Here is a 27,673-nt window from a genome sequence, read left to right as displayed (position 1 = left end):
GTGAGATAGGCCAAGATTGCTCCATTGGGTGCCCTGATGGACCTTGTTTGTGGATCATACCTCTAGGCACATTCGATCATCAACTCACTACATTGAACTACTAGTGGGAAACCTGCTACTTGATGCAGTCCATACTTGATTATGTTAGTTGCTATGGATGAAGGCATTTTAGTACGAATGCAAACAATCTTTCCTTGTGTTGAGCCATGATGAATTGTTCAAAATTCGTGTCTCCAACATTCTTCCATTTGGATGACATTTGGGATTCAGGATAAAATCCCTTAGCGACCTCCTTGACTTGAATCCTCCTAATTCCTCCTCCCATATTCCTAGGTGCAGACAGGACATGGTACATGTACAAAGCTTGAAATTAATGACTTTGTAAGGCAACTAAAACATAGAGGAAAACTAATTAATTCCAGAATTTCAGAAGTTCTGATTTTCTTGTGAATTTCAGACATTTTAATTTCTAAAATCAGAATTCAACACTATGAATGCTCAAACCTTGACAAAATCTGGAAAATGAAATTCTAAAACCTGATTTTTACCTTTTAAGGAGGTTTGATTACTGTAGACACCTAAAACTTGCACAACTAATTAAATGAATTTTATTCATTATTCATTTAATCATCATTTATTCGCCTATTAATTAGACTAAGGTTTAATTAATATCCCTATTCTTCCAATCAACCTATTAATCAAATTAAAGATTTGATAAAAATCCTTTTCTTCTAGTCTAACCTATTAGTTAAACTAAGGTTTGATTAAAGTACCCTTTAGCCATTTAATTGAATAAATCTTATTTATTTAATTAAAACCCCCTTTTTCCCTTTTAAATGAATTTACATTTGATTAAAATCCCTTTGCATTTAAATAAATCATTGTTTATTTGTGAATAGTCCCCCCACTTGCAAAACCCTACAAATGCAAGTTGCACCCCTTTTGGCTAAAATAAATGTTTTATTTTATCTAAAAATGCCTATTTCCTTCCACTTGCATTCTCCTACATTTTCCATTAGCATGCTAATATTCTTCTAGAGCCCCTCTAATCCCTCATTAACTAGCCTAATTCCTCTAATCATGTCACATCCCTAGAATTGGGGGAGTCACTTCTCCAAATTTGGGGAAAGTCTTCAAAATGTGTTGAAGACTCTACCTTCTTCAACAAGTTAACTTGTTGAGTCTTCCAAACTTGTAAGGTTATCTAACTTTCAACAAGTTAACCTCCAAAGTCTTCAAAGAGCATTTAATGCCTCTTACAAGACATTACCCTAGCCCATGATGGTTGTCCCTTTGGCCATCCCTCAACTTTGCACAAGAGTTTACCTCTTGGACAATAGCATGCTCCCTTGGATAATGGCATTATCCAGTGATGTCATCCCTTGATGGTATCCCTCATGCTTACATAGCATCTAATGCTTGCTTAGCATCCTCTCAAGCCATCTCAAGGTGACATTTGTCAACTTGGGATTGGATTGAATCCCCCTCATGGATTGATAACTTTCAATCCTAGCCCTTGTTAAGATTGCTCAATCTTGGCCATCCATTTCTCTATTTTCTCTATAAATAGAGCCCATTTCTTCAATCTAAGAATCCATCTTCTTTTGCATCCATATTATAGTTATTTTGTTGTGCAGGTTATCAACGAGCTCCAATTGTTCGTCTTCAAGCATCTAGGCCATCCTAATTGCATCATAGCTTAGATTATATCATGTTTTAGATTATCACTTAGCTTAATTTCATATCAATTCCATAGCATTCTCATATCTCATCTTCATCTTAGCTTAATTAGATAACTTAATCTTTCAATTTGGAAATACACCTCCATCTTGCATATCATATCAATAGCTTTTCATCTCATCACTAGGATCTTAGTTGCATCCATTTTGATCCTAGATCATTATCCTTCAATCTAATTCTTTAGGTTGACATCTTAAAGATCAAGTGCTCTTCCAAGTGAGAGCCGCCTTAAATCTTGAAGATCCTTGGAGATAGAGGACCATGAGACGGTTTTGAGCAATTTGATTTGATGAACATGTTTTCTTCATTTAGATATCTTGATATAATGTTTCATGAGTGCATTTGATGTTTGCTTGTTGTCTTGCAGGTTCCCAACAAACCAGGTGCACAATTACAATTGGAACTTAGAGATATAGATCTAGAAATTATATTTTAGTCCCAAAATCCAAAGACAAAGGGAGAAATTCTGTGATTTTGAGCTCAAAGTATGATCACCAAGGCTGAATGTATGTCTGAAACTTCTTTGCCTGTAAATGATGAAGGCTTTGCGTGGTTGATCAGCCTCTCTTCTTCACGAGTTTACTGTTGCAAGGTTTGCCTAGAGCAAAATCGAACTTGTGAAATGAATGATTATTGTTCTTCCCTTTAATAGACTTGTGAATCCTTCTAGAAGGAGGTCGACTCGTGCCTTCTATCTCTTAAAAAAAAAAACAATAACTCTAGCCTTTCATAAGCGATTTGCAAAAAGACAATAAAGCCTTTGCTTTCTTTCCTTAATGAATTTGCAAATAACGCCATAAAACTTGTTGATTCCTTCCTTGAGCAATTTTGGCATATAGAATAATTAATTTCTCTTTTTGAACAAAATAAATGATTTTCCCTTTCTAGGAAATCGACCTCATGAAGGAATTATTCTTCCACTTCTAAGTAGATTTTCAACTTAACCTTACTTATTTCTTTACTTGGGAAATTCAACCTCCAAGTAGATTTTCCATTTGTCTCAAAAGGAATTTTCAAGTACTTAGGGAGCCTTTTGGTCACCTATACTTTGGAAAATTGGACCTCAAGTGGATTTGTCCTCTTTGCCTTGTGAATTTTATTTTTTTTGTCCTCAACTTGGGAGATTTGAACTCTAAGTGGAATTTTCCTCTTTCCAAGTGGATTTTTTTTCTTCATCTTCAACTTGGGAAATTCGAACCTCAAATGAGACTTTCCTCTCTTTCCAAGTGGGATTTTTTTTTCAAACTTTGCCTTCAACTTGGAAATTCGAACTGTCAGTGGATTTTTTATCTTCTTGAGGAAGTCGGACTCCATGATATTAACACAAATCTCTGTTTCTTTGTTCGGGCGGGATTAGCACTTTCAACTGGATTTTCCTTTACTCCTTGGTGGATTTCACGCCTTCAACAAGATTTCTTACTAAGAAGATCAGATTTCATGTCAATTTTGTGGATTCTTCACCTAAACTTCACACTAAGCCAATTTCTTGTGATCTTCCATTAGCATTCCTAACATTTTCCTCTAGATTCGAAGGTGGTTCCATATCTGGTTCGTTCCAGATGAACTTTCTTGGCTTGACACTTCTTTTGACTTGGTAACTATCTTGTGATCCCAAGAAAAACAAAAAAAGCAACTTTCTATTTTTAGAAAAAGTAAAACAAAAAAGTTGGTTCTCGGATTGGCCCCAAAATGCCAAAAAATGATAAAGCAAAAAGCAGAAAAAAACAACTTTCCTAAAAAATAGGAAGTTATCAGAATTGATCTCGGAAAATTGCGTTTTACTCCTTTGACCTATCTGAGCACATTTGTAGCATCAAAACATTCTTTTGATCATTCCTTCTCCTTATTGATTTCATGACTCCTCTGAATTTGAAGAACTTAACTCACTTGCGAGGGTGAGAGATCGGAGACAAAACCTAAGACGCCAAAACACTACCCTAAAAAGCAAAAAACAAGGGGGGGGTCCCCATTTGCAATGGAACAATGTGTGATTACGTCACAACAAGCATCTATGTACTTCTAAACTATATGATGTGATCCTATACCAGTCCTATATTCATTTTTGAAAGCCCTTAAAATATCCACCAAAAACTTGTATGTATGTGTTAAGGGCTAGGTAATTTCTTGCATATTCTAGGATTTGTGCAGCTACAGGTCTTTCTATGGCCTATACTCTAGAGGCATACTGTGGAATCTCACGAAGAAAATAGAATGCTAAACATATTAATAAGGTGCCATACCAGAATTGATAACATGTCTACTTTGTCTGGGATACATTCTCTAACAACTTTGTTCTTAACACTTCATAGAAATCAAAATCTTTCCCTTCAACAACCATTTGATGCACATATGAATAGCCATTGTCATAGCAGAGCCCTTCCAATTTGTGAAGTAAATTTTGTAGGCTATCGAAAGTAGCTCTAGTTAACTTCTCCACTTCTGCATTTTTTATTCCTTTCTTCAATGGGACTGTTCGTTCCGCCGACAACCCAGTGATGGCCTAGATGACCTACTTTGTAATCCGGTAGGGTTTATCCAGGTAGAGATATTCGTCATGTAGCCTACTCAACACCAATTGGACCCACTCCTTTTCCTTGGTGAAGTCTAGGAAATACTTCTAAACATCTAATTTCTTCTCTCTTATCCAAGTGTATTTTGGTAAATACCAATCGGTTCCTTCTTGCAGTAATTCCTATGTAAGCCCTTCAAAAGTTGTGTGATCAGTCTCCTCCAGCAATAAGTGCATGTATTTCCTTACATCCTTCATGTAAATGACTCTAGCTAGGAGCCTTGAGAAATGTGTCATTCGGGTCTGTCTCCATCGCCTTGTAAGGAAATCTTTTGTATTTAGATTGTGGCTTAGTTGTAGCAAGGATAAGGACAGGGATAGCCATGATTGTGAACTGAAGTGTGGGTTAAGGCACAAAAGTTAGGCCTTTGCAAGTGAAAACACAAAGAAGCTAAGTGCATGGCAATATGATCTTTGTTACAGCACAAGGGAGCTAAAGTAGACAAGTGAGTAGACAAATGGAGTGAGGGTATTTTATTGATTTCCTAGGTTGAACTCATTTATTACTATAGCTGTTTTTAGTCATTTCTCGCCTTTTTCTGCTCATTACATTTCTAGGGCTAACTCTTTCCTACTGTTATACCTACTTTTTCTTATTTATTTATAATAAACTATATTACAGCTATAGTGCAAGAGAACATGCTTATGTTGGCCATATTTATCATTGTTTTTCCTAATTCCATATTTAATACCCCTAGGGTTTATCACCGGTTTTAGGATATCAATGCTTAAGTGACCAATTTTCATTAGAAATAGTTGCATTCTATTTGTAAGTTCAGAATTGTTGTTTTTCTTGTTACGAGTGCCCTCATATTCATTTTGTAGTTTACCCAGAATTGGCAAGCTCCGGTTTATCTTTGTTTTGTTATTCTACACTTGGGTTTAGTTTTTTACTTAAAGAATGTAGACTTCTTCCAACTATTATTGTGTTTTCTAGGATGTTTAGTTCGGGTTATAGGTTTGGTATGTCTCAGAAAATCTCTCTGAAATCCATACAATCTTCGGGATGTCAACTACAATTCACTTTGCATCAATGCATCTAATACTTTATCACTATCAATACTGCGATTATCACTCTCCAGTTAAAGTTCTCCTTCACTGTTTAAGTTTTCTTCTTCTCCTGTATCTAAAAGTTTAGAAATTGAATATAGATTTTTCACACCTTACCTACATTAACTTGTGCTACTTCTATATAGGATTCATCATCCAGTTCTAAGGATTGACAAAACATCTCCTCTTCTGAGAGTCTACAATACCATTAGGATTGACGAAAGATCTCAATCCAAGTAGTACTTTGAATGAGTTAATGGTTCTTGTTATCACAAAAGTTTGCACCCTTGCTGAGCTATCAACTCAACACCTCGTGAAACATGGAAACAACCCCGAAGTGTGGGACCTTGCGCAAGGGGGTTGAATCTCCGGAGAAGGCCAACTTCCTTCTGAATCCAAGTGCAGGTGTTGAGCCAACTCAACACTTCAAATCTTACTTCTAAACCTATCCTAACAACTTGTAGAGGAAAAGGGAAGAGCGAAATGCTTAAAATGAAAGGAGGTGATGCACCAAGATAAGGGATGTTTCTCTCCCCACCCGAAATGGCACAAAGAATCAACTGAAATACTCAAGAGATGCACAAACTTCAATTGCATGAATGACCTTAACACGCGTATGGAGGTTAGGGCTTGCTGAATGTCAATAGGGGAGAAGGTTTCCCACAAGTCACACCCAGAAACAAGTTAACACAGCATATATGTGAAAGAAAGCCACAAGATACACTTACAATGAAGGTAAGAACACATACACAACATACATAAGTTGAAGTAAGGCAAGAATGATGATTTCAATTCAGTATAAGGCCAATGGCCAAACTTACAGTTGCAGAAATGCAAGATAAATACAAGTCTTTAAGAGAAGTGAAAGAGCATAGAATAGCTCAAACAAGCAAGGAGAGAACCCTTTACAATGAGGCTTAACAGCCTTAATATAGAAAACCGGTCGCAGAGGTGTTGGAGCATTAAAAGCCTTGAGTGTTGATCACGCCATCTGGAAGTGTTGCAAGCCAGAAGGAAGTTGGGAATACTTAGGCTTGGGATTTCAGAACTTCGGGGTTCCGAAGTTCTGAGGTTGAGGAAGAGAAGACTAAGGAAATTCGGAACCTTGGGGTTCTGGAGTTTCGAGGAAGAGAAGAGAGGCTAAGGAAAGGAACTTCGGAACCTCGGAGTTCCGGGGAAGAGAAGAGAGGCTAAGGAAAGGAACTTCGAAACCTCGAGGTTCCTGAGTTCCGGGGAAGAGAAGAGAGGCTAAGGAAAGGAACTTCAGAACCTCGAGATTCCTGAGTTCCGAGGAAGAGAAGAGAGGGTAAGGAAAGGAACTTTAGAACCTCGAGGTTCCGGAGTTCCGGGGAAGAGAAAGGAGACCAAGGAAAGGAACTTCGGAACCTCAGGGTTCCGGAGTTCCGAGGAAGAGGAGAGGCTAAGGAAAGGAACTTCGGAACCTCGAGGTTCCGGAGTTCTGAGGAAGAGAAAGGAGACCTAGCAACCTGGGAACTTCGGGGGTCCGAAGTTTCAGGTTTGAGGACTAAGGAACTTCCTCCAGACAGACAACACTTCACATTTCATAATTCCATTGCTTTTCTCCTTGATCAACTAGGGCAATGCTAGTCCATGGATCATATCTCTAATCGGTTCCCACTGATGGACCAAGCGTGTCATAAAATGACAACAGTTCTTTCATTTCTACTACTTCAAAATCTATACATTGTTTGATTCCTTTAACATTCACTTCAACATTCTTCCATGTCCCCAATGTCTCCATTTTTGAACCATCAGCTAGGCTTATGTTCGTTGATGTCTTTACTAGCTTTAGTCTACCTAATTTCTCCCATGTACTGGATGGAATGGTGTTCAGGTCTACACCCAGGTCCACCATAACATACTTAGCATTTTAATCATTTAAATGAACATTAATCAGCAACAGACCATTCTTCAAGTTCTGGTCCTCATATAACTAGTTTACTTTCTTCTTATTCTGGTACTTTCCCCATTGTTTCAGTTTCAATACTAGATCCTTCTATCTGGCCAAGGCTGCTAGATCTTTTAACATCTTAACTTCTTCCTCAATGAAGCAACCTAATTCCTCATGTTGATGCTGCATTATAGTTTGTTTGGCAAAGTACTCCAATTCCTCGTAGCCTTCTTCCAACATTTGTTTCTTCTTATTTCTCATGGTATCAATACCCTGTCTAGTTACAACATCAGCTTTCTTCTTTCCTGCAGTTTTTTCTTCTTATTCTCCATGGCCAGTTCATCTCCGAAGTGCTCTTCTATAAAGGTGTCTAAGGACCTGTTGATGTGTCTTTTGTACACGACCAAACACAGAATAAAATACCCAGAGGTATCTTATCCTCTCTTGAGTAAAGTTCCCGAATGTTGAAGATATCGCAAAAGGATCAATCGGAGGAACTTCAAGGTTCTGTTATGTAGGATCTCTACTCGTGGATAAGCACCAATGGTCGTTGCGTTTGCTGTTTTACAAGGGGCCTTACGTACTTTCAAGGAAAGCTTGTTCGTGCAACTACTTTTCAAATGAGGAAACAGGATTTTCTTAATACTAACTGATGTTCAAAAAAAAGGGGGCAAAAGATAATGGTTTTAAGGAGATGAGACTAAACTAATCCTAAGAATGACTCAATGAGGACTGGTCCAGGTAAAACTCTACTAATTCCAGTATTGCCAAAAGATTACAACTCCACTGGAATTGGTGCGATCTTCTAAGGGGATTCAATGATTTTCAAATCATCAATGGGATAGATACTATCAGTAAGATACATATCAATACCTCCAACAATGATTGAACTCTCAAACAATCTTAATGTCTCCAGTTGACCACACAGGGCGTACTTACAATCAGTAAGGAGCTAGAGGTTTGGATTATGAATTTTACCAAAGATCAAACACAACATTCGTCCTTCAATCTTAAAAAATTAAATGCTATCTCTACTAAGAGTGATTCAAGAAGATAAACAACCATGAAAATAGCCACAAGGATTGCAATAAAACACCATAACTTCAATATTTCATTGATCTCATAGCCAAATAAAACAACAATTGTTCAACTTTCTCTCTTCACTACTTATTTCTCTGTTGCTGACAATATTAAACTTATTTCACTTTTCTGATTCTAACTCTCTCTAACTCTTTAAAATGAAATGAGTGAGGGCTTATATAGCACTCTCAAATACAAAGAATGACCTGGATCAGAAGAAGATCAATTGCTGAGATTTTGACACCTAAACCCTAATTAGGGTTTGTTACAAAAAGGTCCCCATTTAGATAAACATTATTAATCCATAGCCAATAGGAATTGGCACAAATAACGAGGAAACATAGCCCAATGGGAATAAACTTGCCACATCATTTTACAACAATTTTTCAACTAGAACTTTGTTCCCTTTCCTATGCTCTTTTCTAGCATATTCAATGAATGTGGACGTAATTCCCTCAATTTCAGCAATGGGAATCTCATGAAGATTCTTCATTCGTTCTTCCAAGTGGAGGACTTGATCAAAAGCTGTGAGAAGGGTCGTCTCCCATCCAGGCTCTAGCTTTTTCGTTTTCTCGATCAGGAACATAGTAGCATACATCTGACCTCATTGCTCCTCTGTGACCATGTTTTCTTCCTTGCAAAAAATGATCTTGATCCTGTCTTCCAACTCTTGGACATCCACATCTATCTCGATCTCAATCCTTCTGTCAAGGATCGTACACAATATATCAAACACCTTGTCTTGAATAGGGTGGATGGTGTCTTCAACTCGGCTGCATCTGGTATTGATGTCTTCGAAAAGAACTTCCTTCATCTGGAGCAAAGTTGACCACTGCAGAAGGCTATGGGCTTCTCCATCCATTATCTTCTCTTGTGCTAAAATTTCTCTTGGTGTTCTTCTTATTACTTGCAAGACCGGGATGACAACATCCCTCGTGTGAGCGAATGCATCCACAGTTATCAATAGATTATGAATGATCTCAAGAACCTGGATAGCCCGATGGACTGTCCTCATCATCCTTGTTGCAAATTCAATGGCTACCTTGTAAGATTCATCAATCCAAGAACTCATGAGTTGGGCTAAGTTCTTCATCTTTTCCGCCTCATTTACCGATTCGAGAGGAAGTGCATGCAAAGGTGATATTGCTGGATCTTGTCGTCTCAATGGCTGACTAAGATGACTAAAGTAATTTCTCCAAGCACTAACCTCTCTTTCTAGCTTCTTATTCTTTTCCATTTCTTCTTTGAGTTTGTCATTAAGTGCTCTCACTGGATCAGTTGCTTCTTCCATGGCTTGCTCGGAGGTAAGTGGACCAAGATCAAATGTCTCTAGATCATATTCCTTTGCTAGAATCTCATCCTCATAATTGTCCACCACTGGTGTAGCTATCTGCACCTTTCTGGATCCTGCTTCATCTCTAATTACCTTTGACATCTTTGTGGCCTTCTTCTTTTCTATCTCTTCATGGGAATTTCCTATGAGACTTTCCAAATCGAATACTTGTTCTTCCTCCTCAACCACAACTACCGTTGTCAATCTTTCTTTTAGCCAATCTAGAATAGAAGACTTTCTTTCTCTTACTTGTATTTCCTTAGGCAGGGGTCTATCTTCTCTGAAAGGAGATGTTGCTTCATCATCATTCCTTCCTTCTTGTTGTTCATTAGCACCAATATGGAGAGATTGACTTGATGAATGCTGAAGTGTTTGTCCTTTACCTTGTTTATCATTCTGCACCATGGATTCCATAGATTCATCAATCTCATACACTATCTGTCTTTGATCTTCTCCTTGACTTGTTTCTTTTTCGTGCCTAGAAGACGTACTCGGTGGACGATCAGGATTTACTTTTTGCTTCTTCTTGGAAGGTTCTCTCTTCTCAGGTCCTTCCTTTCTTTTCGATCCTTTGGAATGAGAAGCATTCTCACTCACACTTGCTTCTCCTTCTTCCGTTCTTGTTTCCAGGGTGAATGTCATAGATACATTCTGCTCTTTCAACTTTTGATGTTGTACGTCCACCCATCTGCGAGTGCAAGTTAAAACGGGATCCATCAATGCTCTTAGGTCTGCAACTTCGGGCTCATTCCAATCTATCTTCACCTCTTTATCCTCCTTCTCGTAGGAAGATTGGAGATATCTACCACTGTCCTGGGCTTGATCGGCTACTCTATAAACCTTACATTTCCTGATGAGATCCAAGGGTAATCTGGAATGCATCTTTCTTTTCACCTCCATATCATCCTGAATATTCATCCATAAGTCCTCTACTTGAAACTCATGCTTGTATTTCTTCCCAACTGTTTCTTCCATGTGACCATGAGGGTCAAAATTCTCCCTAGAGGCAAAGGATGTGAATGAATATAGAGATAACTCCTTCTCTGCATCCTCCGCGGCTTGAGAATTAGGACACACTTCAATTGAATTCCCTAGTAGAATGGGTACGGGAATTCCATTTCCATGTTTATGTCTTGATGCTCTAGCATAAGCTGCCAACTGTCTAGTCACCTCAAGTAATATTATTCTGTCTGTAGGATACCTTGGCAACATGTAGGGAGGTGAAGGGCATCCATGGACCCTGCTGTAGGTGAATTTTGGAAACTGAATGAACCATGCACCATGTTTCTTCACAAGTTCTTGTGCCTCCGGAGACAACCGATGGTGAATCCCTCCTTGCAATGTCCTGGTGATATATATCATGAAGGTATCATTGACTAGCTTGTAGCAATTATTAGGTGGATGATGTAGTTGAACATAAGAATCACAAGCTCTTATTTCTCTGGGTCCTCTCCCAACAACTCCTATGTGTGGTAGCCCTGCATACTCAAAACTTCTGACTAAGGAATATATAACATATGAACTAATGTGAAATGACTTGGTAGGGGCTAGCCTCCTTAACTGCACGTCCAGGTTATTACTAATGATTCTAGCCCAATTGAGCATTCCTTTTCCTTGGACAATCACTTGTATGAAGAAGAACATCCACTTGTCGAAGAAGGCTTGAGAGGCACTAGTAACCCGATTGAGCATGGTTATCAAGTCCTTGAATTCTTCCTGGAAATCAATTCTGTGTGGCGTATTAGGTATTTTGTTCAAGCGAGGTCTACTCTTGAGTAACCAATTCTTGTTGATGAAGTTCAGACAGGTATCAAGATCATCTTCGTAGATAGACCTAGCTCCTTCCAAACTTTGTAGATCATGTCTCTCGGCTCCAGGAGATGAAAAAAGCTTCACTTATAGCTTCCTCTGAAAGGTAGGCTAGAACAGTTCCATCCTTGGCTACGATCGTCCTTGAATGTGAATCATAATGCCGGGCACATTCAATCATCAGCTCATGACATTTGACTGCGAGAGGGAAGCCTGCAGCTTCGATGATGCCACTCTCAATTATCCTCTTGGCAACAGGTGATGACTTGCCAATGTAGGGTGCTTCTCGAAACTTCTTCACATTGAAGTTTCCTAGATTAGTGTCTCCGATATTGCTCCACTTAGACACGATCTTGGTCTCCAAGTCATTGTTCTTCTGATCTTCTTTGATGAGAGCCTGTCGGGTAGTGGATCCACTGGCCTTGGGGGTCGTCATTTGGTACCTATAAAAAAAGGCTTAAGTTAGGTTTGAGCATAGTATCTTAAGATAGGAGATTTGAGACCTTTCAAGGAAATAAATAGATTACAATTTGAAAATAATGTGATAAACCTTTAGAATTATGAATTTTCAAATTGATATTACTTATGAATTAAATCAAATTATGCAATACTTAACCTTACAAAGGATTGATATAGAAAATCAAATCTAATCTTCAATATGCCTTCAAAAAATCTAATTGAACATACCTCCTCCTTGATTCCTAGCTATCAACCTTGAAAAAAGGATAAAGGAAAATGAAGATTTGTTGGATGAAAGGTCTTTGATCTGAATTTCAGGTCCTCCCCTTTGATGACTTAACCTTTAATCAGCTTCCAGCCAGCCTTCAATCAGCCTTCAAGTAAGAAATTTGCCTTCAATCAGCCTTCAACCAGCTCTTAACCAGTTTTCTCTAATCAAGAAATTCGCCTTCAATCTGCTGGAATTCGCACCTCTAGGTCTGCTCTCTAAAATCGCATAAGAAAGAATGAATGAATGATTAAAAAAAACCAAAATACACCTCTCCTTTATAGGGCGCTCCACCATTTTACTACTAGGCCAACTTGGTTAATATGTTTAAAAAAAAAAAAGCCTTGCACAAGCTGGCCGACTTGGCAATAAAACACAAAAAAAATGTGTTGAGCGCTAAAGTATGAAAATTTTGATTTTAAGGCTTGAAAGAAATTAATTAATTCATTTTTAGAAGTTCCTCAGCTCATGTGAATTTGTCTTAGTCCCCTAAATGAGGTTTGATTAGCAATTTAGTGAGAAGATATAGGTAAACCTAGTGGATGCTAGAGTTTGCTCAAGGTTTGATGAAGGCACATTTTCTCCATAGGCACTAGAATGCTCAAAGTATGAGGAAGGCTTAAATCACCCCAAGGAGGCTTGCTTGAACTTCTAACCTAGGTTCATTTACTCCATCTATCAACACCTTTACAACCTTGATTTGTCACCACATCATGCTCTTGTCATCATGCCTTTGCCTAGCCCAAACAAGGTGAAGAATAGTTTTTTTTTCCAAGGATTTCGCCCTGGACCCTTTGGAAGGGTCAAGAGCGATTTCCTTGATTTTGTCTTAATTGCCTCATTTTTCACTCCAAAATCCTCTTAAAGGTGAGCATATGCTAGTTTTAGTTCAACAAAGCCTAGGGATTCAATTCTTTAGCTTCTAACATGGGCAAATTAGGTGATGATGAGAATTTCGCTTTGGACCCTTTGGAAGGGTCAGGAGCAAAATTCACCCTTTTTTTCATTCACAATCTCTTTTAAGGCAATCTCTAAGGCTTGATCACTGACTCGGCTCAAAACAATCTTGGAGGAGACATGACATTTTATGAATTTCGCTCTAGACGCTTTGGAAGGGTCAGGAGCGAAATTCAAGTCTTAGGCTTAATTCTCCATCTCCTTCACTTCAACTCATCTTGCAAGGCTAAATAACATCATTCCAATCTCAACCATGCCCTAGGGATCAAAATCCTGACTTGACACAAGGAGGAAATAGTGGTTTTGAAGAATTTCGCTCTGGACCATTTGGAAGGGTCAAGAGCGAAATTCATCTTTTGCTTGTTTATCCCAACTCAACTCCATTCCTTTCACCTTGTTTCCTCTAGACTCCCTTATTTGAATCCATCTCTCAGCTTGGCAACATTTGCTTGATCCTCAAAATGCTTGAAAAGGAAAATTCGTTCAAAAACCTAGCCAGGGACAGGACCTATCCAGAATTTCGCTCTGGACCCTTTGGAAGGGTCAGGAGCGAAATTCTTGTTTTAGCTCAAAATTTGCATTTTTGGTGATCAAGAATCATTCAAAGGCAATCCAAAGGATTTCTCTCACCTAGGTCTAGGCCTGACTTCACACAAAATTTGGAGAAAAAGATGGTTTTAGGGTTTTTCGCTCTAAACCCTTTGGAAGGGTCAGGAGCGAAAATCTTGTTTTAGGCTTCTTTCTCCATCCTTTCAACCTAAATCTAGTCCAAAAGGCAAGAAAATACTTCTTCACACCTATCCAAGTTATAAAAACCCAAAGTTTGACTTGACTTGTAAGGAAAATAGATGATTGTAGAAATTTCGCTCTAGACTCTTTGGAAGGGTCAGGAGCGAAAATCTTGGTTTAGCTCAATTCCTTCAAATTCAATGATTTCTTAGCAACTTAAAGTCATCCCTAGGGGCCTCTCCCATCTCAACTCATCTTGATTCATACTTGCCTTGGCATAAAATTGGGAAAAAAGGTGGTTTAGTGGAATTTCACTCTGAAACCTTTGGAAGGGTCAGAAGCGAATTTCCTTTTCTAGGACAAAATCTTCACCTTTCATCGCTTTCAAACATTCCTAAAGGCAAAAACATGTCCATTCTTCCTTTCAACATGCCTTGGATATTAAAAATTTGATCAAACAAGGAAGAAAATGAGGTTTATTGAGATTTTTGCTCTGGACCCTTTGGAAAGGTCTTGAGCGAAAATCATGTCTTAGGCTTGATTGTTCATTTTTTCAACTCCAATCTTCCTTGGGAGGCAAACATAGACCATTCTTCTTGCATCTCCCCCAGGGTCCAAATCTTGTCTAAGGGGAAAATGAGTGTTTTCAAAAATTTTGCTCTGGACCCTTTGGAAGGGTCAGGAGCGAAATTCAATTTTTAGGCTAAAATCCTCCATTTCCTCCACCTCTAGTCATTCCCTTAGGCAAAAACATGTCAAACACTTCCATACATGCCTTAGCAACTAGAAATTTGGTCTTGACAAGTGAGAAATTGAGGTTTGAGGGGATTTTCGCTCTGGACCCTTTGGAAGGGTCAGGAGCGAAATCCCTACTCTTGGCTAGTTTCTCACTTTCTTTCATCTCATTCTCCTTCAAACTTGATCAATTCAACTTCCTCCTATCGCCATCAAGACAATCCACCATCCAACTGGCTCCAGGCAAGGTCAAACTAGGTCTTTAAGGCCAAAAAGAAGGCTAAATGGAGGATTTCGCTCTGGACACTTTGGAAGGGTCAGGAGCGAAATTCTCCTTCCAGGTTGATTTTCACTATTTCCAAGTCTTAAACCTCCTCTTCAAGGCAAACATGCTTCAAAACCTCCTCAACTACGCCTCAAAAGAAACAATCTTGGTCACATCCTTGAGCAAAGTGGAGGAAAAGTGGATTTCGCTCTGGGCCCTTTGGAAGGGTCAGGAGTGAAATCCATGCCTTAGGCAAAATCCACTCTTTCAAAAGATCTTCAATCACTTCCTAGGGCTAGAATATGAAAATTTGCCCTTACCACGCCTAAGGAATCAAGGTTTCCAGTGCAAACAAGGAGAAAAAGGTGACTTCAAAGAATTTCGCTCTTGACCCTTTGGAAGGGTCAGGAGCGAAATTCATCCAATTGGGTTGATTTCACACTCAATTTCATTCCTTTCACTTCAACTTGGTCAAATTCACTTCTCTTTATCACCCTTATGTCTTCTTGCCATCATTCTCCATGTGTTAGGCCAAAATTGAGGGTCAAATGAGGATTTCACTCAAGACCCTTTGGAAGGGTCAGGAGCGAATTTCCTCTTCTAGGCTAACTTCCATCATTTTATCGCTTCAAACCTTCTTCCTAAGGCAAAAATGTATCCTAGTCTCCGACACCATGCAGCTGAAGTTTCAAACTTGGTCAAGACAAGGAGCAGAGCAGAGGAAATATGAATTTCGCCCTGGACCCTTTGGAAGGGTCAGGAGCGAAATTCATGGTTTTGGCTCATTTTACACCTCAAACCTCCTTTCCTTGCCTTGGATATAACTTTCCAAGACTTCTTCAATCATCATCAAGTGAATTTGCTCATCAATTCCTGAAATCGCCTCCTGAATCTCCCCTTGGCCACTGACTCATCCTAGTCAACTCTGACTTGGAAGAAAGCAGGACTCTGACATGAAAACCAACACTCTGACCTACCCTGAACTGAGACCTTTCGTCCTTTTAGCACAATCTATTCATCTTTAATCTCCCTGAAAAGTAAAACCTCTTCTAAGACAACCCTAGGGCCAAGGCAAACAACCTATGACCTCCCAAATCTAGACTTCCCTCAACCTCGATAGAAACCCTAATCTACCCAGCCCAGCCGACCACTCACTCACTCCAAACCTAGCAAGCAGAGAGAAAACCTAGCTAAGGGAAAGGCAAAACCTAAGAAAAAAGAGGGGGTCCCCATCCTAATGGGGCGATGTGTGAAATGGTCACAACAGGACCACCATCCATTCTATGGCAGCCTATTATTCCATGTTGCGGCATCCTCCGGATCACTCTCACTCTTCTTTGTAACTCATCATTATGGGAAGGTTGGCTAGCATCCTGATTCTAATAGAATGTTCTATCAATTTCACATGAAAACGTATTGTGAGAATCTTGTCCACAAAAGGTACATTTTTGTTTCTTCTTTGCCCAACATTTAGATGCACAGTGGCCCATCTTCCCACAATTGAAGCAATTGGCATCATTTCTTCTACTATCGTGGTCTCTTCCTCAACCTCCTCTATAACTAGATTGGTGATTATCATCCTGGTAGCCCTATTGATTGTTCTGCATGGTGCATGCATTCCAGTTATCTTGCCAAGGTGAGATCCAGTATCCCGCATCACTCTTCTCATTTGCACTGCAGTTATGGTTCTGACAGCATTGGTTTCCTTCATTCCAAACCGAAGGTTTATTCTTTGGAAAATCCTCTATGAGATGTAGATCCGATTCATCACAGATAGCACAATACATTGAATTAGGTCTGACTGATTTGGCTGTTGCTAATGTCTTCTTTGCTCTATCCTTCGGGCATACATTCCGAATATGCCCTTCCCAATTACAGTATGTACATTTGATTATTTCTGATTGCTTGGGCTCAATAGCCCTGATTTCCTATTGTATCACTAAAAATAGACATGCTCTCCAAGAAGTTTGGAGACCACCCTAGGGATCCGAAAAAATGCTTCTGAAAATGTCACTACAATTTACAACGCCAACTAAACTCAATGCCAACAACAGAAACCAAGAAAGACTGAACATGTGCTCTCCGAGATCGATTGAGTCCCCTTACAAATAGCAATTAGCCTACAAGAACTCAAGAAATTGGCTAACAGTCATCAAGTTGACTAGAACTATGAAAGGGACATTACAAAGGGTGACCAAGCAAGCCCTGCACTAAGTATAATTCTTTTAAACATATGCTAGAATCGACAAACTTCACCATAATCTATGAGTTGTAAGCTGATTGCTTACTTAACTATATCCTGAAAGTGAGGGCTCCAACCTAAATAACAAATTGTGAGTTCATGCTTGTTATGTGTAAATACTGCATCAACACCACCCATGAATGCAAAAGAACATTTTAAGAAAATCAATAATCAAAGAACAAAACCTGTTGGACAAATGAGAAAAAGTTCAATTTTCAAATATATATTTATAGTAAAGAGGGGTTCCATATGATCAATTAGCAAGAAAAAATCTGGGGCGAGGAAATTTTAATAGTACCTTCACCTCCACAATATGTTGATTCTCATCTTTTCAAAGCTGTGCATATTCTATTTCAAAAAACATAAAATATTGAAAGCCTATAAAAAGAATAGGCCTTCATAACAAATGTTATAAGGTTTCAATAGTTAAATACACATTTAATATCAATGATAAGGTTCAAGATAACAATTTAACAGTAGAAATTCCATGCTGGCAACAAAGGCAATGCTATAAACGTATTTAATTGTACCTTCAGCATCCACAGATGTGAATTCATGTCTTTTCATCTCAGTACATGTTCTATCACATGACACACGGAAAGATATTGAACCATCTCCATCTAATGAGGGTCTGGGCAGAGAATATTTGACTCCATCTCTGTTCCAACTTCTAAAGATATAAAAAGCATTACTCCAATCAACCTAGAGGACAAAATATGTGTTAATCATACTGCCCATCATAATGTCATTGCTGGAGCATCATACTCGCATAATATTGCACGTGAATTTCAAAGGCATACCACATAATGGCTAAGAATGTTAGTCATGTACAAAACTTTGTTCAAAACAAAGACCTTGAAGAGAATAAGGATGATAACAGGAACTATTTAAGTCATACATTAACAGATCAAAATTTCATAGGGCTGAATATGCAAAAATCGAAAAAGCAAGATCAATAGTAACAAAGACAAATGGCAACTAATAAGATTAAAAAAAATTATTAACTGAGTTATAGGCGGAGCTGAAAAGAAAGAAATAAAAAAAATTATATCAGTATGGTATCCATGTCCTTTTTATTGTTTCAGTATCTTATTCAATGCTTTTAACTCTGCAGGATTTGTTATCTTTGCATTGTATATTTATTCCTATTGTTTATTGAAAGCTGACCAGTTGTATGTTCCTTCCTATTAGAATGTTGTATATATCTCCCTCTTTGCACAAACCTTACAGATAAAACAAATATTTCCTATGCAACATATGTACAACCTAGCACCCTAAAACAATTTAAGGAGAGTTGCAGCCTTGTCTATGTCAGATAGAAGCAAACATACTCCCCCACAATGATATAACCTATTGTGCTAGAAAAGGAGAATATTTCTTTATAAAATTATCTTAATATCCAAGATTGACCAAAACCATTCAATCGGACTCAAAAGTACAATCAACACTAATAGCTGTAAAATGCTTCCTAAAGCATCTCCCAACCATTAAAACAACAATACAGAGTTTTAAAAGAAATCGATAATCAAAGAACAAATCCTTTAAGAAGAAACAATGTGGGTTCAATTCTCAAATTTATATATATGGTCACAGGTTTGGTTTCATGCAATCATTTGGCAACACAAAATTCCATACAAGAGAAAATGTTGGTGGTACATTCAGTTCTGTAATTGTAGGCTTACATCTTTTCAAAGTTGTGCATACTCTATTACAAGAAACACAATATTAAACATTCAAGATAAAGAACAGATCTTCTAAACAAATAAATAAGATTTGAATCCTCAAATACACATTTCTGTCAATCATATGATTGTAGATAACTATTGAGCAATAGAACTTCCAAGCTAGCAGCAAAGTCAATGCTATACAAGCATTTAAATGTACCTCGAACTTCTCCAAAAATATGTTCAATCTGCAGAAATATCCTTCGAATATCCTTCAACCTGCAGGAATGTCTCTTAACTTCTCCAAAAATATGTTCAATCTGCAAGAACGTTTCTTAACTTTGCTCTCAACACTTGAAAGTTCGAACTCTTGTGAAAAATAATGAAGGAAAGAATGTCTTATTTGTATTGAAGTTGAATTTCATATTTAGAAACACACAGATTCCCTCTAAAATCTGTTTCCATTTTGATTTCAGTCTTAAATGTTTATGAGGAAAGTTTCTAATTCAGCTTCAAGTTGCATAGTCATCATCCTTGAGTTTGAATTCCTTTGAATGCAACTTTCTATTTCAAATTCCAGTTCTAAAATCAACTCAATCTCCAAAATTCATCCTTCAAGAAACTTTCTATTTTCAGAACTCAGTTCGAATTCTTCAAGATTACGCTGACATCACTCGGAATATTCAAATTTTCAAACTTAGTTGACCTTCATCAAGGCGGACTTTGTTGAGTTTAGGCGCCAAGTAATATGTCTTAGGGCGGACTTTTGGAATTTGATGGCTCACCACCAAGGCGGACTTCATTGAAACCTTTGCTTGCACATCACCCATAGGGCGGACTTTGAAAGCCTTGTGTCACAAGATAGGGCGGACTTTCTTTGTTCATGCTCCATTGCTTGGGTGGACTTTCCATCTCTCCTACATGGCAGACTTCATTGATCTCACAACTTGCTCATGGATGGCGGACTTTCTTTCCCTTCCCTAGTCTTTGGAGGGCGGACTTTTTCCAACTTAGGAACCATTGATATATATCTTTCAAGGCGGACTTTGGAGTTAGGCACCTTGGGCGGACTTTCTACCCCTTAGGAACTTTGGAGGGCGGACTTTTGGAGGCATGCAACCAAGAACAGGGCGGAGTTTATCTCTTGCTCTCCATAAGGCGGACTTCATTGAAACCTTTAAGGCGGACTTTTCAGTTTATAACACCATCTTCTTTGCTTTGAGGATGGACTTTTGGAGAGACTTCATCAAGGCAGACTTTGAAAGATTTATGCACCTTGAGGGCGGACTTTTGGAGAGACTTCATCAAGGCGGACTTTGAAAGATTTATACACCTTGAGGGTGGACTTTGGAGTTCATGACCTTCTCCATCATCCATAGGGCGGAGTTTTGGAGTCTTGTGCACCTTCACCTTGGCGGACTTTTTGAAGTTCATGACCTTGCCTTCTCGCTAGGCGGACTTTTCTCTACCTAGGCACCAAGGAGGGCGGAGTTTGAGCTGGTTCAAGACAAGGTAGATCGGACTTTTCCCATCTCAGGCACCACATACCAAGGCGGACTTTTAGAGACTTAGGCACCTTCTTCATCATGGGCGGACTTTTGATCTTTCCTGCCATAACATTCACCATCACACATTGATTAGCCAGACTTAGAGAAAAAAACTTGAAAAACTCCAAAATTTGATAATTTCACCAATTTTCGCCAAATTAGAATGATATTTGAAATCCAAACTTAGGTAGCCTATCTGAAGCGTTATGACCCCTAAAATGTAGGAACTTAGCTTTTTGGGTCAAAACTTGGAAATCTTCGATCGCGATCAATGCAGGCTGATGGTACCAGTGCAAACTCTAGGTCCCCACTCCGAAAAAGCAAAAAGCAGACATCCCTAAAAAATAGGGAAAACTTTCTAAAAATAGCCATACTGAGGATCGGGCTAAAAATGCCAAAAACGAAACTTCCTAAAAAATAGGAAAAAGCAAACTTTCTAAAAATAGAAAGTTGTTCAAATTCGTTCAAATCAATTGCCTTCTTCGTCCTTGAAACACTTCGACCACAAAAACACAAAATTAATTGCATGATATGTACAATATGAACTGCGTCAATTGTTGGCTTTTCAATGATTAAAATTTTGCTACTTTAGTTTTCATATATAGTTAATAAATATATTTCAAAGTTGCTTCATATGGCCAAAACTTCACAAACAATTTATCCTAAAAAGCAACCATATAGTCTCTTGACACACCACATCCCTGTTTTTCTAATGAAGGTTCAGGCAACATATTAACACTATCCTATCTCTAGCTTTGTCATGCTACCATCCTTGATAGATGCAAAATATAAGCGGTAAATATGAAACAAAAAAAATACAACAAAGACATGCTGCTTTTAAAATCTTGTTAAATATAAACCATACATTACCTTCACAGCTAGACCCTTAAGAAAACTGATTGCGGCATCCTTTTCCATTGGCAAATCCTGCAAATATATTCATTTTTCTATTATCATTATGCAAACCAAACAAGTACTGAAAACTATATAGCCAAGTTAGCTTTTTTGTAAAATAAAGATTAAAATGTTATTATATCTAAATATGGCATGCCAAATGTCTATCTATATAGTCTAATTGTTACTAGATTAAAGATTTGAGTCTTGACACAGATCCACGTATTGGAGGATCATATTTGAAGCTTGTTGGTTCATATTGTATGTGAGTAACTGGTGCTTCTATTGAGCAAGAATGATATGCAAGTGGCAAGAAGCAATAAGTATATAGTTATATATGGGTTTGAGAGGCTCGATACTTCTCTTTCTTGTTTTAAGGTTTGCAGAACTTCACTTGAGATATTGCTAAAAGCCTAAACGGTACCAAGAATTTTTAAATGCATTCACTGCCATATTCTGAAAAAAAAAATTATTACAAAGACATCATATCAACATGTGATGCTACTTATAAGAACAACGGTATACACAATTTCACTCCATGCCATAATGAACTGACTCAAAACAAAAATAACATCGTGTTGCACCAAGAATCAAGAAGGAATTTCTAGAATTTAAGGCTATGAGATTACAAGATGTGGTAATGGCTAGGTCAGAAAATGAGAAAAGCTTCCAGGCAGATAACACAAACTTCTGTAAACTCTAGGAAACTGTACAGAAAACTAACTCCTAGAGATTGTATTAGAAATAGAAACCTGAAAAATGTTCAGCAAAGGTAAATTTCAGTGCAGCAAACCTATTGGAACTCCTGTAAAACTGGTGTTCCTTAGCTGAAACATTACTAAAAGATTACAGCCCCTCCCGATGAGTTTTCATAAGTTTCCAAAATGGGGGAAATTTGACTGTTTCCAGTCTACAGGCAATAGTTTTGGGAATTCACAGAAAGACGTCATATGTATAAGAAACAGCATCTGAGAATCAATTAATTCAGTACAAATGTTAGAAGTATAGCATAATTTTGTAGTATACAGAAATAAAAGGAAAGAAAGAGGAAGAAATCACTTGAAAATGTGCAACGAATGCATATATGTTATCCACAGCCCGCAGACTCAGCAGCTTCTACAAAACAAAGTCAGAAATTCTTTCAAAACGTCTTTCTAAGAAACAAAATACAGGTTAATCGTCTTGAACAACTGCCAGACAGTAACAGAAACGCTGCATTACTCTATTTCATCAATTGTAAATATAAGTGAAAAGAGTTACCTCAGCAGGACACATTGTTTCAAAAAGAACACCCCCGCTGAACAAAGAATTGGATATAACACCTGTCCCCTCTAGCCCTTTCAACTGTAAAGAAAACCTAAGAATTACTACACAAATAGATACCAAATCTAATCTATACCTATCCTCATAATTCAGGGAAATCTTTTAAGGGTGGGGCTATTTTACAATAATGTTATGGTTGGGAATTCTTTCTCATTTGAAAAAATAAAACATGGTAGATACTAATACAAATGCTTAGTCTAGTGAATTTAACAACTTGAAATATGTTTTACAAAAAACCTAGTCATCTCATTTGAAATTTTTGTTGATCGGAAAATTTAATGTTTAAAAACTTTGTAAACATTTAGCATTTGTTGAAAAATAACCCATAAAATATACCCAGCTTCTTGACCAGCAGGCATTAACCAGAAATGACCCCTGGACAGAATTCCTATTAATTGACATGTGAATATTTTCCTTCACTTAACCGTTAATTGACAGAGAAAATATCTCTAGTGTCACTTTGACTCTGTTGTTAATCGCATAAAGATGAAAGAAGCACATGCGGTGTAATTCAAAAATATAGCAAAATAAACATAAAAATCATAAACACTAACAAACTTTGATTTAATGCAAATATTTGGCTGGTAACAAAATTATATGGGATTCTGATTTCTTTAGTTGTTGATACAGAGCTCTATTAAACCTAACATATCCATGTTATAATAGGAAACCAAGCATAAATTGTTGCGAATTGCAGCGACGTGTAATGGTAACGAGATATGTTGACTTCAGTGAGGTGTAATGATCATGGGATATTGGCTGCAACCTCCCCACCACAATAATGCCCAGAATTACCCCAACGGATAAAAACATACAGCGAGGTTATTTTTAAGCCACAACTATAAGAATGTGGATCTGGTTCATAACCTCAACCAAAATTCACCAGAAAAAGAAAAACTATATAAAGCAAGAAATCCAATCAACATGTCAATTTGCAACGAATGCTCCAATATTAGTTTTAAAGTAAAATATGGAACAAAATATGTTACGGAAAAGGGCAAATGACTGGCCTCGAATTTAATTATCCTGTATGTATTTAGTGTTCGGGAGCAATGAAGATGATATATGAAAGAAAGTACCTCTTTGCAAACCGTGAACTCTAAACCTGCAGCGCAGGTTGCCCAATACTTAGCCATGCGCGTTGCCCAGCACTCAGCCATGTTTGACCGCCCCTGGAATTCGGGTGCTGTTACATAGGGCTCGTTAACCTGTCTTAACGTTTCATTTTGTTCGTGGGAGACGCTCCCTCATTTGCCGCCATTCAGATGTATTTTAAACGAGATGGGCTTCAGGTTGCACAGGTTTAAGGTCATCAAACTCATGATATTACAAACCAGGGTCTAGAAACGAAAGTTTGTGTGATAAGCTTATAGGAATGTTGGGTTACAGATTTAGTTATGGACTAGGTAGGCATAGTTTCAAATGCATTAATTGAGATGCTAGCAATTTTGGTTTTTGCTTTTTAAATTTTAAAAAGATTTAATAAGGTAATGGTGAGAGTCATTTAACTTGGTGAGTACAATCGATATGATTTTTTTCTTTATGATATTATTTATTAAGTTTCAAATTTTTGAAGGTATAATATAAGGGTTGAGATTACGATCAATTAAAGGATTGTAGTTCTATTGGTTGAATATAACAGTGATGATGTGTTCTTTGATTACACCATCCATCAAGTTTCAAATCCGTTGAATAATGATATAAGGATTGAGGTCAGTATTGTTCCTTGGACAATTTTCACTGACACTTTTGTATCAAATAACAAAACAAACTTATGGATGATATAAAACCTCAATAAAAAATTAATTTTAAGTTTTAAATTGTTTATTAAAAATATGAATAATTTTTTAATGATATATGTTAAATATTTTATAATTTTAAAATATTCAATTTGAATATATCTATTAAGAATTAGACAAACTGTTGGCATTGAGTTGTCATTGATGTCAACCGGTATCGCAAGCTACTGGTAGGGTATGTCAACTTGGTATGGAGAAGATTGAACCGGCATAAGGTAGATTAACATGAAGGCTTGTCAACCGGTATGGTGGAAGACAAAACCGGTATGAAGGTGTGGATGGCAAGCAGGTATTGAGATTGTCAGTGACATCATCAGTAAGAGGTGATATGAAGTTGTGTGTTGGCATAACAAGTTGTAACCAGTATGAAGGTTGGTTGGTTGTTTGTGATAATGTTTGTGATAAAGAGGCAGAGTGACAAAGAGATCACAAACCATCGGAGGTGAAGTTGAGCTATCGGTGTAGTGTATGTTGTCAGATAGCAGCAGGAGAAGGTTTTACCGGTAAGGGTTTGTATTGGTATGAGGATTTGTCGAATGTTCGAGTTTAAACTGACCCTGTGTCGATGAGCTGAGTGTATGTCGATGTGATGCCATGTGGAGCTGAGGTGGCGAGCATACAGAGGTCGGTGAACTTTCCATCGACATGGTTGTTGGAGCAATTAGTCGACATTAAATGAAACAGCCACAAATCACGGGTCGATGACAGATTGGTGCAGCTCGAGGAAGAATGAACAACAGATAAAGATCAGGGAGTTGTTGGCTCCTGAATCGAAGCAAGGAAATCATATTGCAGGAGGACCTCAAGAAGGAAACAACTGGGTCATAAATGTGTCAACAGATTTCAAGGTCAGAAATCAAGGTCGGGTTTGCTATTCTTAGCAAACATACTTTGAACAGATGAAAAACGCATGATGGCTTATCCCTCCAAAGCAGGTGTGTGATCCAAGGTGAAACAGATCAGATTGGATGCAAATTTGGTCTGTAGAAGGAAACCCTAGCCACCCTTTGTTTGAATTGGTTTTTTGCGGGAAAGCTTCAGTTTAAATATGACGACCTAAGACAAATAGTGTTGCAGCTGAAGGGTGAAGAAAAGAGTGAAATTGTTGTCTGAGAGCCGAAGAGATAACCACCTGAAGTGTTTGTGAGTGAAGATTGTACCGATAAGGAGAAGCAGGGTAAACCGGTGTAAGGAACAAACCGACAAAGTGAGCATAGAATGTAGAGGTGACAAACTGAAAGAAGCAGTACCTGATAGAGAGTGACCAAGTGTGAGTTGAATTCAGCAGAACAGAGGGAGAGAAGATTTAGCAAAGTTAGAACCAGCAGAAAGGCTAAGTTGCAATGTGTGTTGAGTTTACACAAATCGGTAAGATAGAAATTGGTAGTGCAAATTGAAGGGTTGCAAAACTTCATTTGCAGCAGGGATCTCATTTGTATATCTGAGTTTTCATATTGTTTTCACCGAGTAGGTGTTTAGTGCAGGGGTTGTAGCTCCTTTAGGTTGTAGCCTATAAATTGTGTAGGGGTTGGTACTCCTTTGAGTTGGTGCTTCTTGGGTTGGTGACCTAAAATTTGTAATCAGATCTTTTCATTATGTGGCTGGATTGGAGCAGAAGATCTCCAATAGCTATTCTCACCAAGATTTTTCCCACATTGGGTTTTCCTCATATATCTAGTGTTGTGTGTTGCATCTTCGTGTGTGTGTTATATTAAACTTTTAGATATTTCTTCTACACACCTTGTTTGCATTGCTTTGGTAACCGATCTACACTTTGTTTATTTCATATCAAACCGGTATAGCTCTGATTAAGTAAAAATTGTTTAAATCACTGATTCACCCCCCTCTCAGTGATCCATTGTGTCCAATAATTGGTATCAGAGCATAGGTACCCTATTTTGTCAAAGCGCCTTCTACCTTGGGTAGATCCTGTCAAGTGTTCACAATGGCAAGAAATGAATCAACATCCTCAAAAGCCCCTGTGTTTGATGGTGTAAACTATGCCTTTTGGAGTAGATGAATGGAAACCTATTTGTCCTCTCTAGGTTGTGATGTATGGATGTCGGTTGTGAATGGGTATACAATCCCTAATAATCCTCCTACTAATCCAGATGCTAAGAAGGAATATGAGAACAATGCTAAGGCAAAAAATGTTATTCTTAGTGGGCTATTTGATAATGAGTTTGTTAAGGTCATGCACTACTCATCTGCCAAAGCAACTTGGGATAAGTTGCATAAAATATTTGAAGGCGATGTTAAAGTCAAGGAAGCCAAGTTACATACATTAAGAGCACAGCTCGAGAGTTTGAAGATGAGAGATGAAGAGAAGATTGTTGACTATCTCCAAATGATTGATGAAACAACAAACACCATTAGAGGGCTTGGAGAAGAAATAAAAGATGAGGTGGTAGTGAAGAAAGTTCTTAGATCCCTCACACCTAAGTATGATACAAAGGTTTCAGCAATAGAAGAAGCAAAAGATTTGAAAGTCTTTACAATGGATGAGTTGTATGGTTCCCTAACTGCTTATGAAATGAGGATTGTTGGTACTGAGGCTGTGAAGAAAGAAGCCGCATTCAAAACATCAAGAAAAGGAAAAGAAGAGTCTGCTCATGATGGAACCAATGAAGACTCTGATGGTATCATGGAAAACTTTGTTAGAAGACTCAAGATGGGTTAAGGCAAATACAAAGGCAACCTACCTCTGAAGTGTTTCAATTGTGGAAAGATTTGACATTTTGCTACCAAATGTCCCTATGGTGATAAGAATGAAGATGATCAATCAAATGGTAGCAGATCATACGGTAAGGACAGGAAGAAGAATGTCTATTGGCATGGTAGAAGAGGCAACCAGAAGCAGAACGGGCTTTACACGCATGAAAATGATACCACCGATGAGGAGAGTGTCTTAGATGACTATTGCAGTGAAGATGAAGTCAGTGCAACCCTTTTCATGGCCCAAGAGGTTCAGGTGTCTGAAGAAGGAGAAGAGGAAGAACAAGAAGGAGAAGTAGATCTTGAAGCAAAGCTCATCAACGCCTTGGAAGAGCTGAAGAAAACAAGAAGAGATCTGTAGAAGGTGAAAAAGGTTGTAACTAAAGAATAAGAGATGCTGGAGAAATCTCTTGAAGAGTCCAAGAAAACAATTGCAGATCTAAAACTTCAATTGGAAGAAGCCAAGATGATTTGTGAAGTTACTAGCACTGGCTTGAGTAAAAAGGAGGTGGAGCATCAGAACCTAGAAGAAGAAATTATCAAGCTTCGAAAGGAATTAGAGAAAAGCAAGGAAGAAATGAAA

General features: G+C 38.0%; 1 protein-coding gene across 4 annotated transcripts in view; it reads right to left on the bottom strand.

Annotated features, from left to right (window-relative positions):
* The window catches only part of LOC131073363 (uncharacterized), a 160,658-nt gene extending 136,646 nt beyond the window's left edge, over positions 1-24,012 (bottom strand). Inside the window, exons 1-5 of one of the 4 annotated variants that reach the window (XM_059213159.1) lie at positions 23,656-24,012; positions 22,514-22,597; positions 22,313-22,369; positions 21,230-21,286; positions 17,679-17,850 (exon numbers count right to left, since the gene is read on the bottom strand). In XM_059213159.1, coding sequence (XP_059069142.1) covers positions 17,679-17,850; positions 21,230-21,286; positions 22,313-22,369; positions 22,514-22,597; positions 23,656-23,736 — 451 coding nt within the window. In that variant the 5' untranslated portion in view covers positions 23,737-24,012. The remainder of the gene's footprint in view (positions 1-17,678; positions 17,851-21,229; positions 21,287-22,312; positions 22,370-22,513; positions 22,598-23,655) is intronic. The other 3 variants (XM_059213158.1, XM_059213157.1, XM_058009774.2) reach the window with 3 other exon arrangements.
* Positions 24,013-27,673: the final 3,661 nt, after the last annotated feature.

The sequence above is a fragment of the Cryptomeria japonica genome, chromosome 10, assembly GCF_030272615.1.
Source record: "Cryptomeria japonica chromosome 10, Sugi_1.0, whole genome shotgun sequence".
Taxonomy (NCBI): domain Eukaryota; kingdom Viridiplantae; phylum Streptophyta; class Pinopsida; order Cupressales; family Cupressaceae; genus Cryptomeria; species Cryptomeria japonica.
The sequence above is the reverse complement of the archived record's forward strand: the minus strand, read 5'-3'. Positions and strand labels throughout refer to the sequence as shown.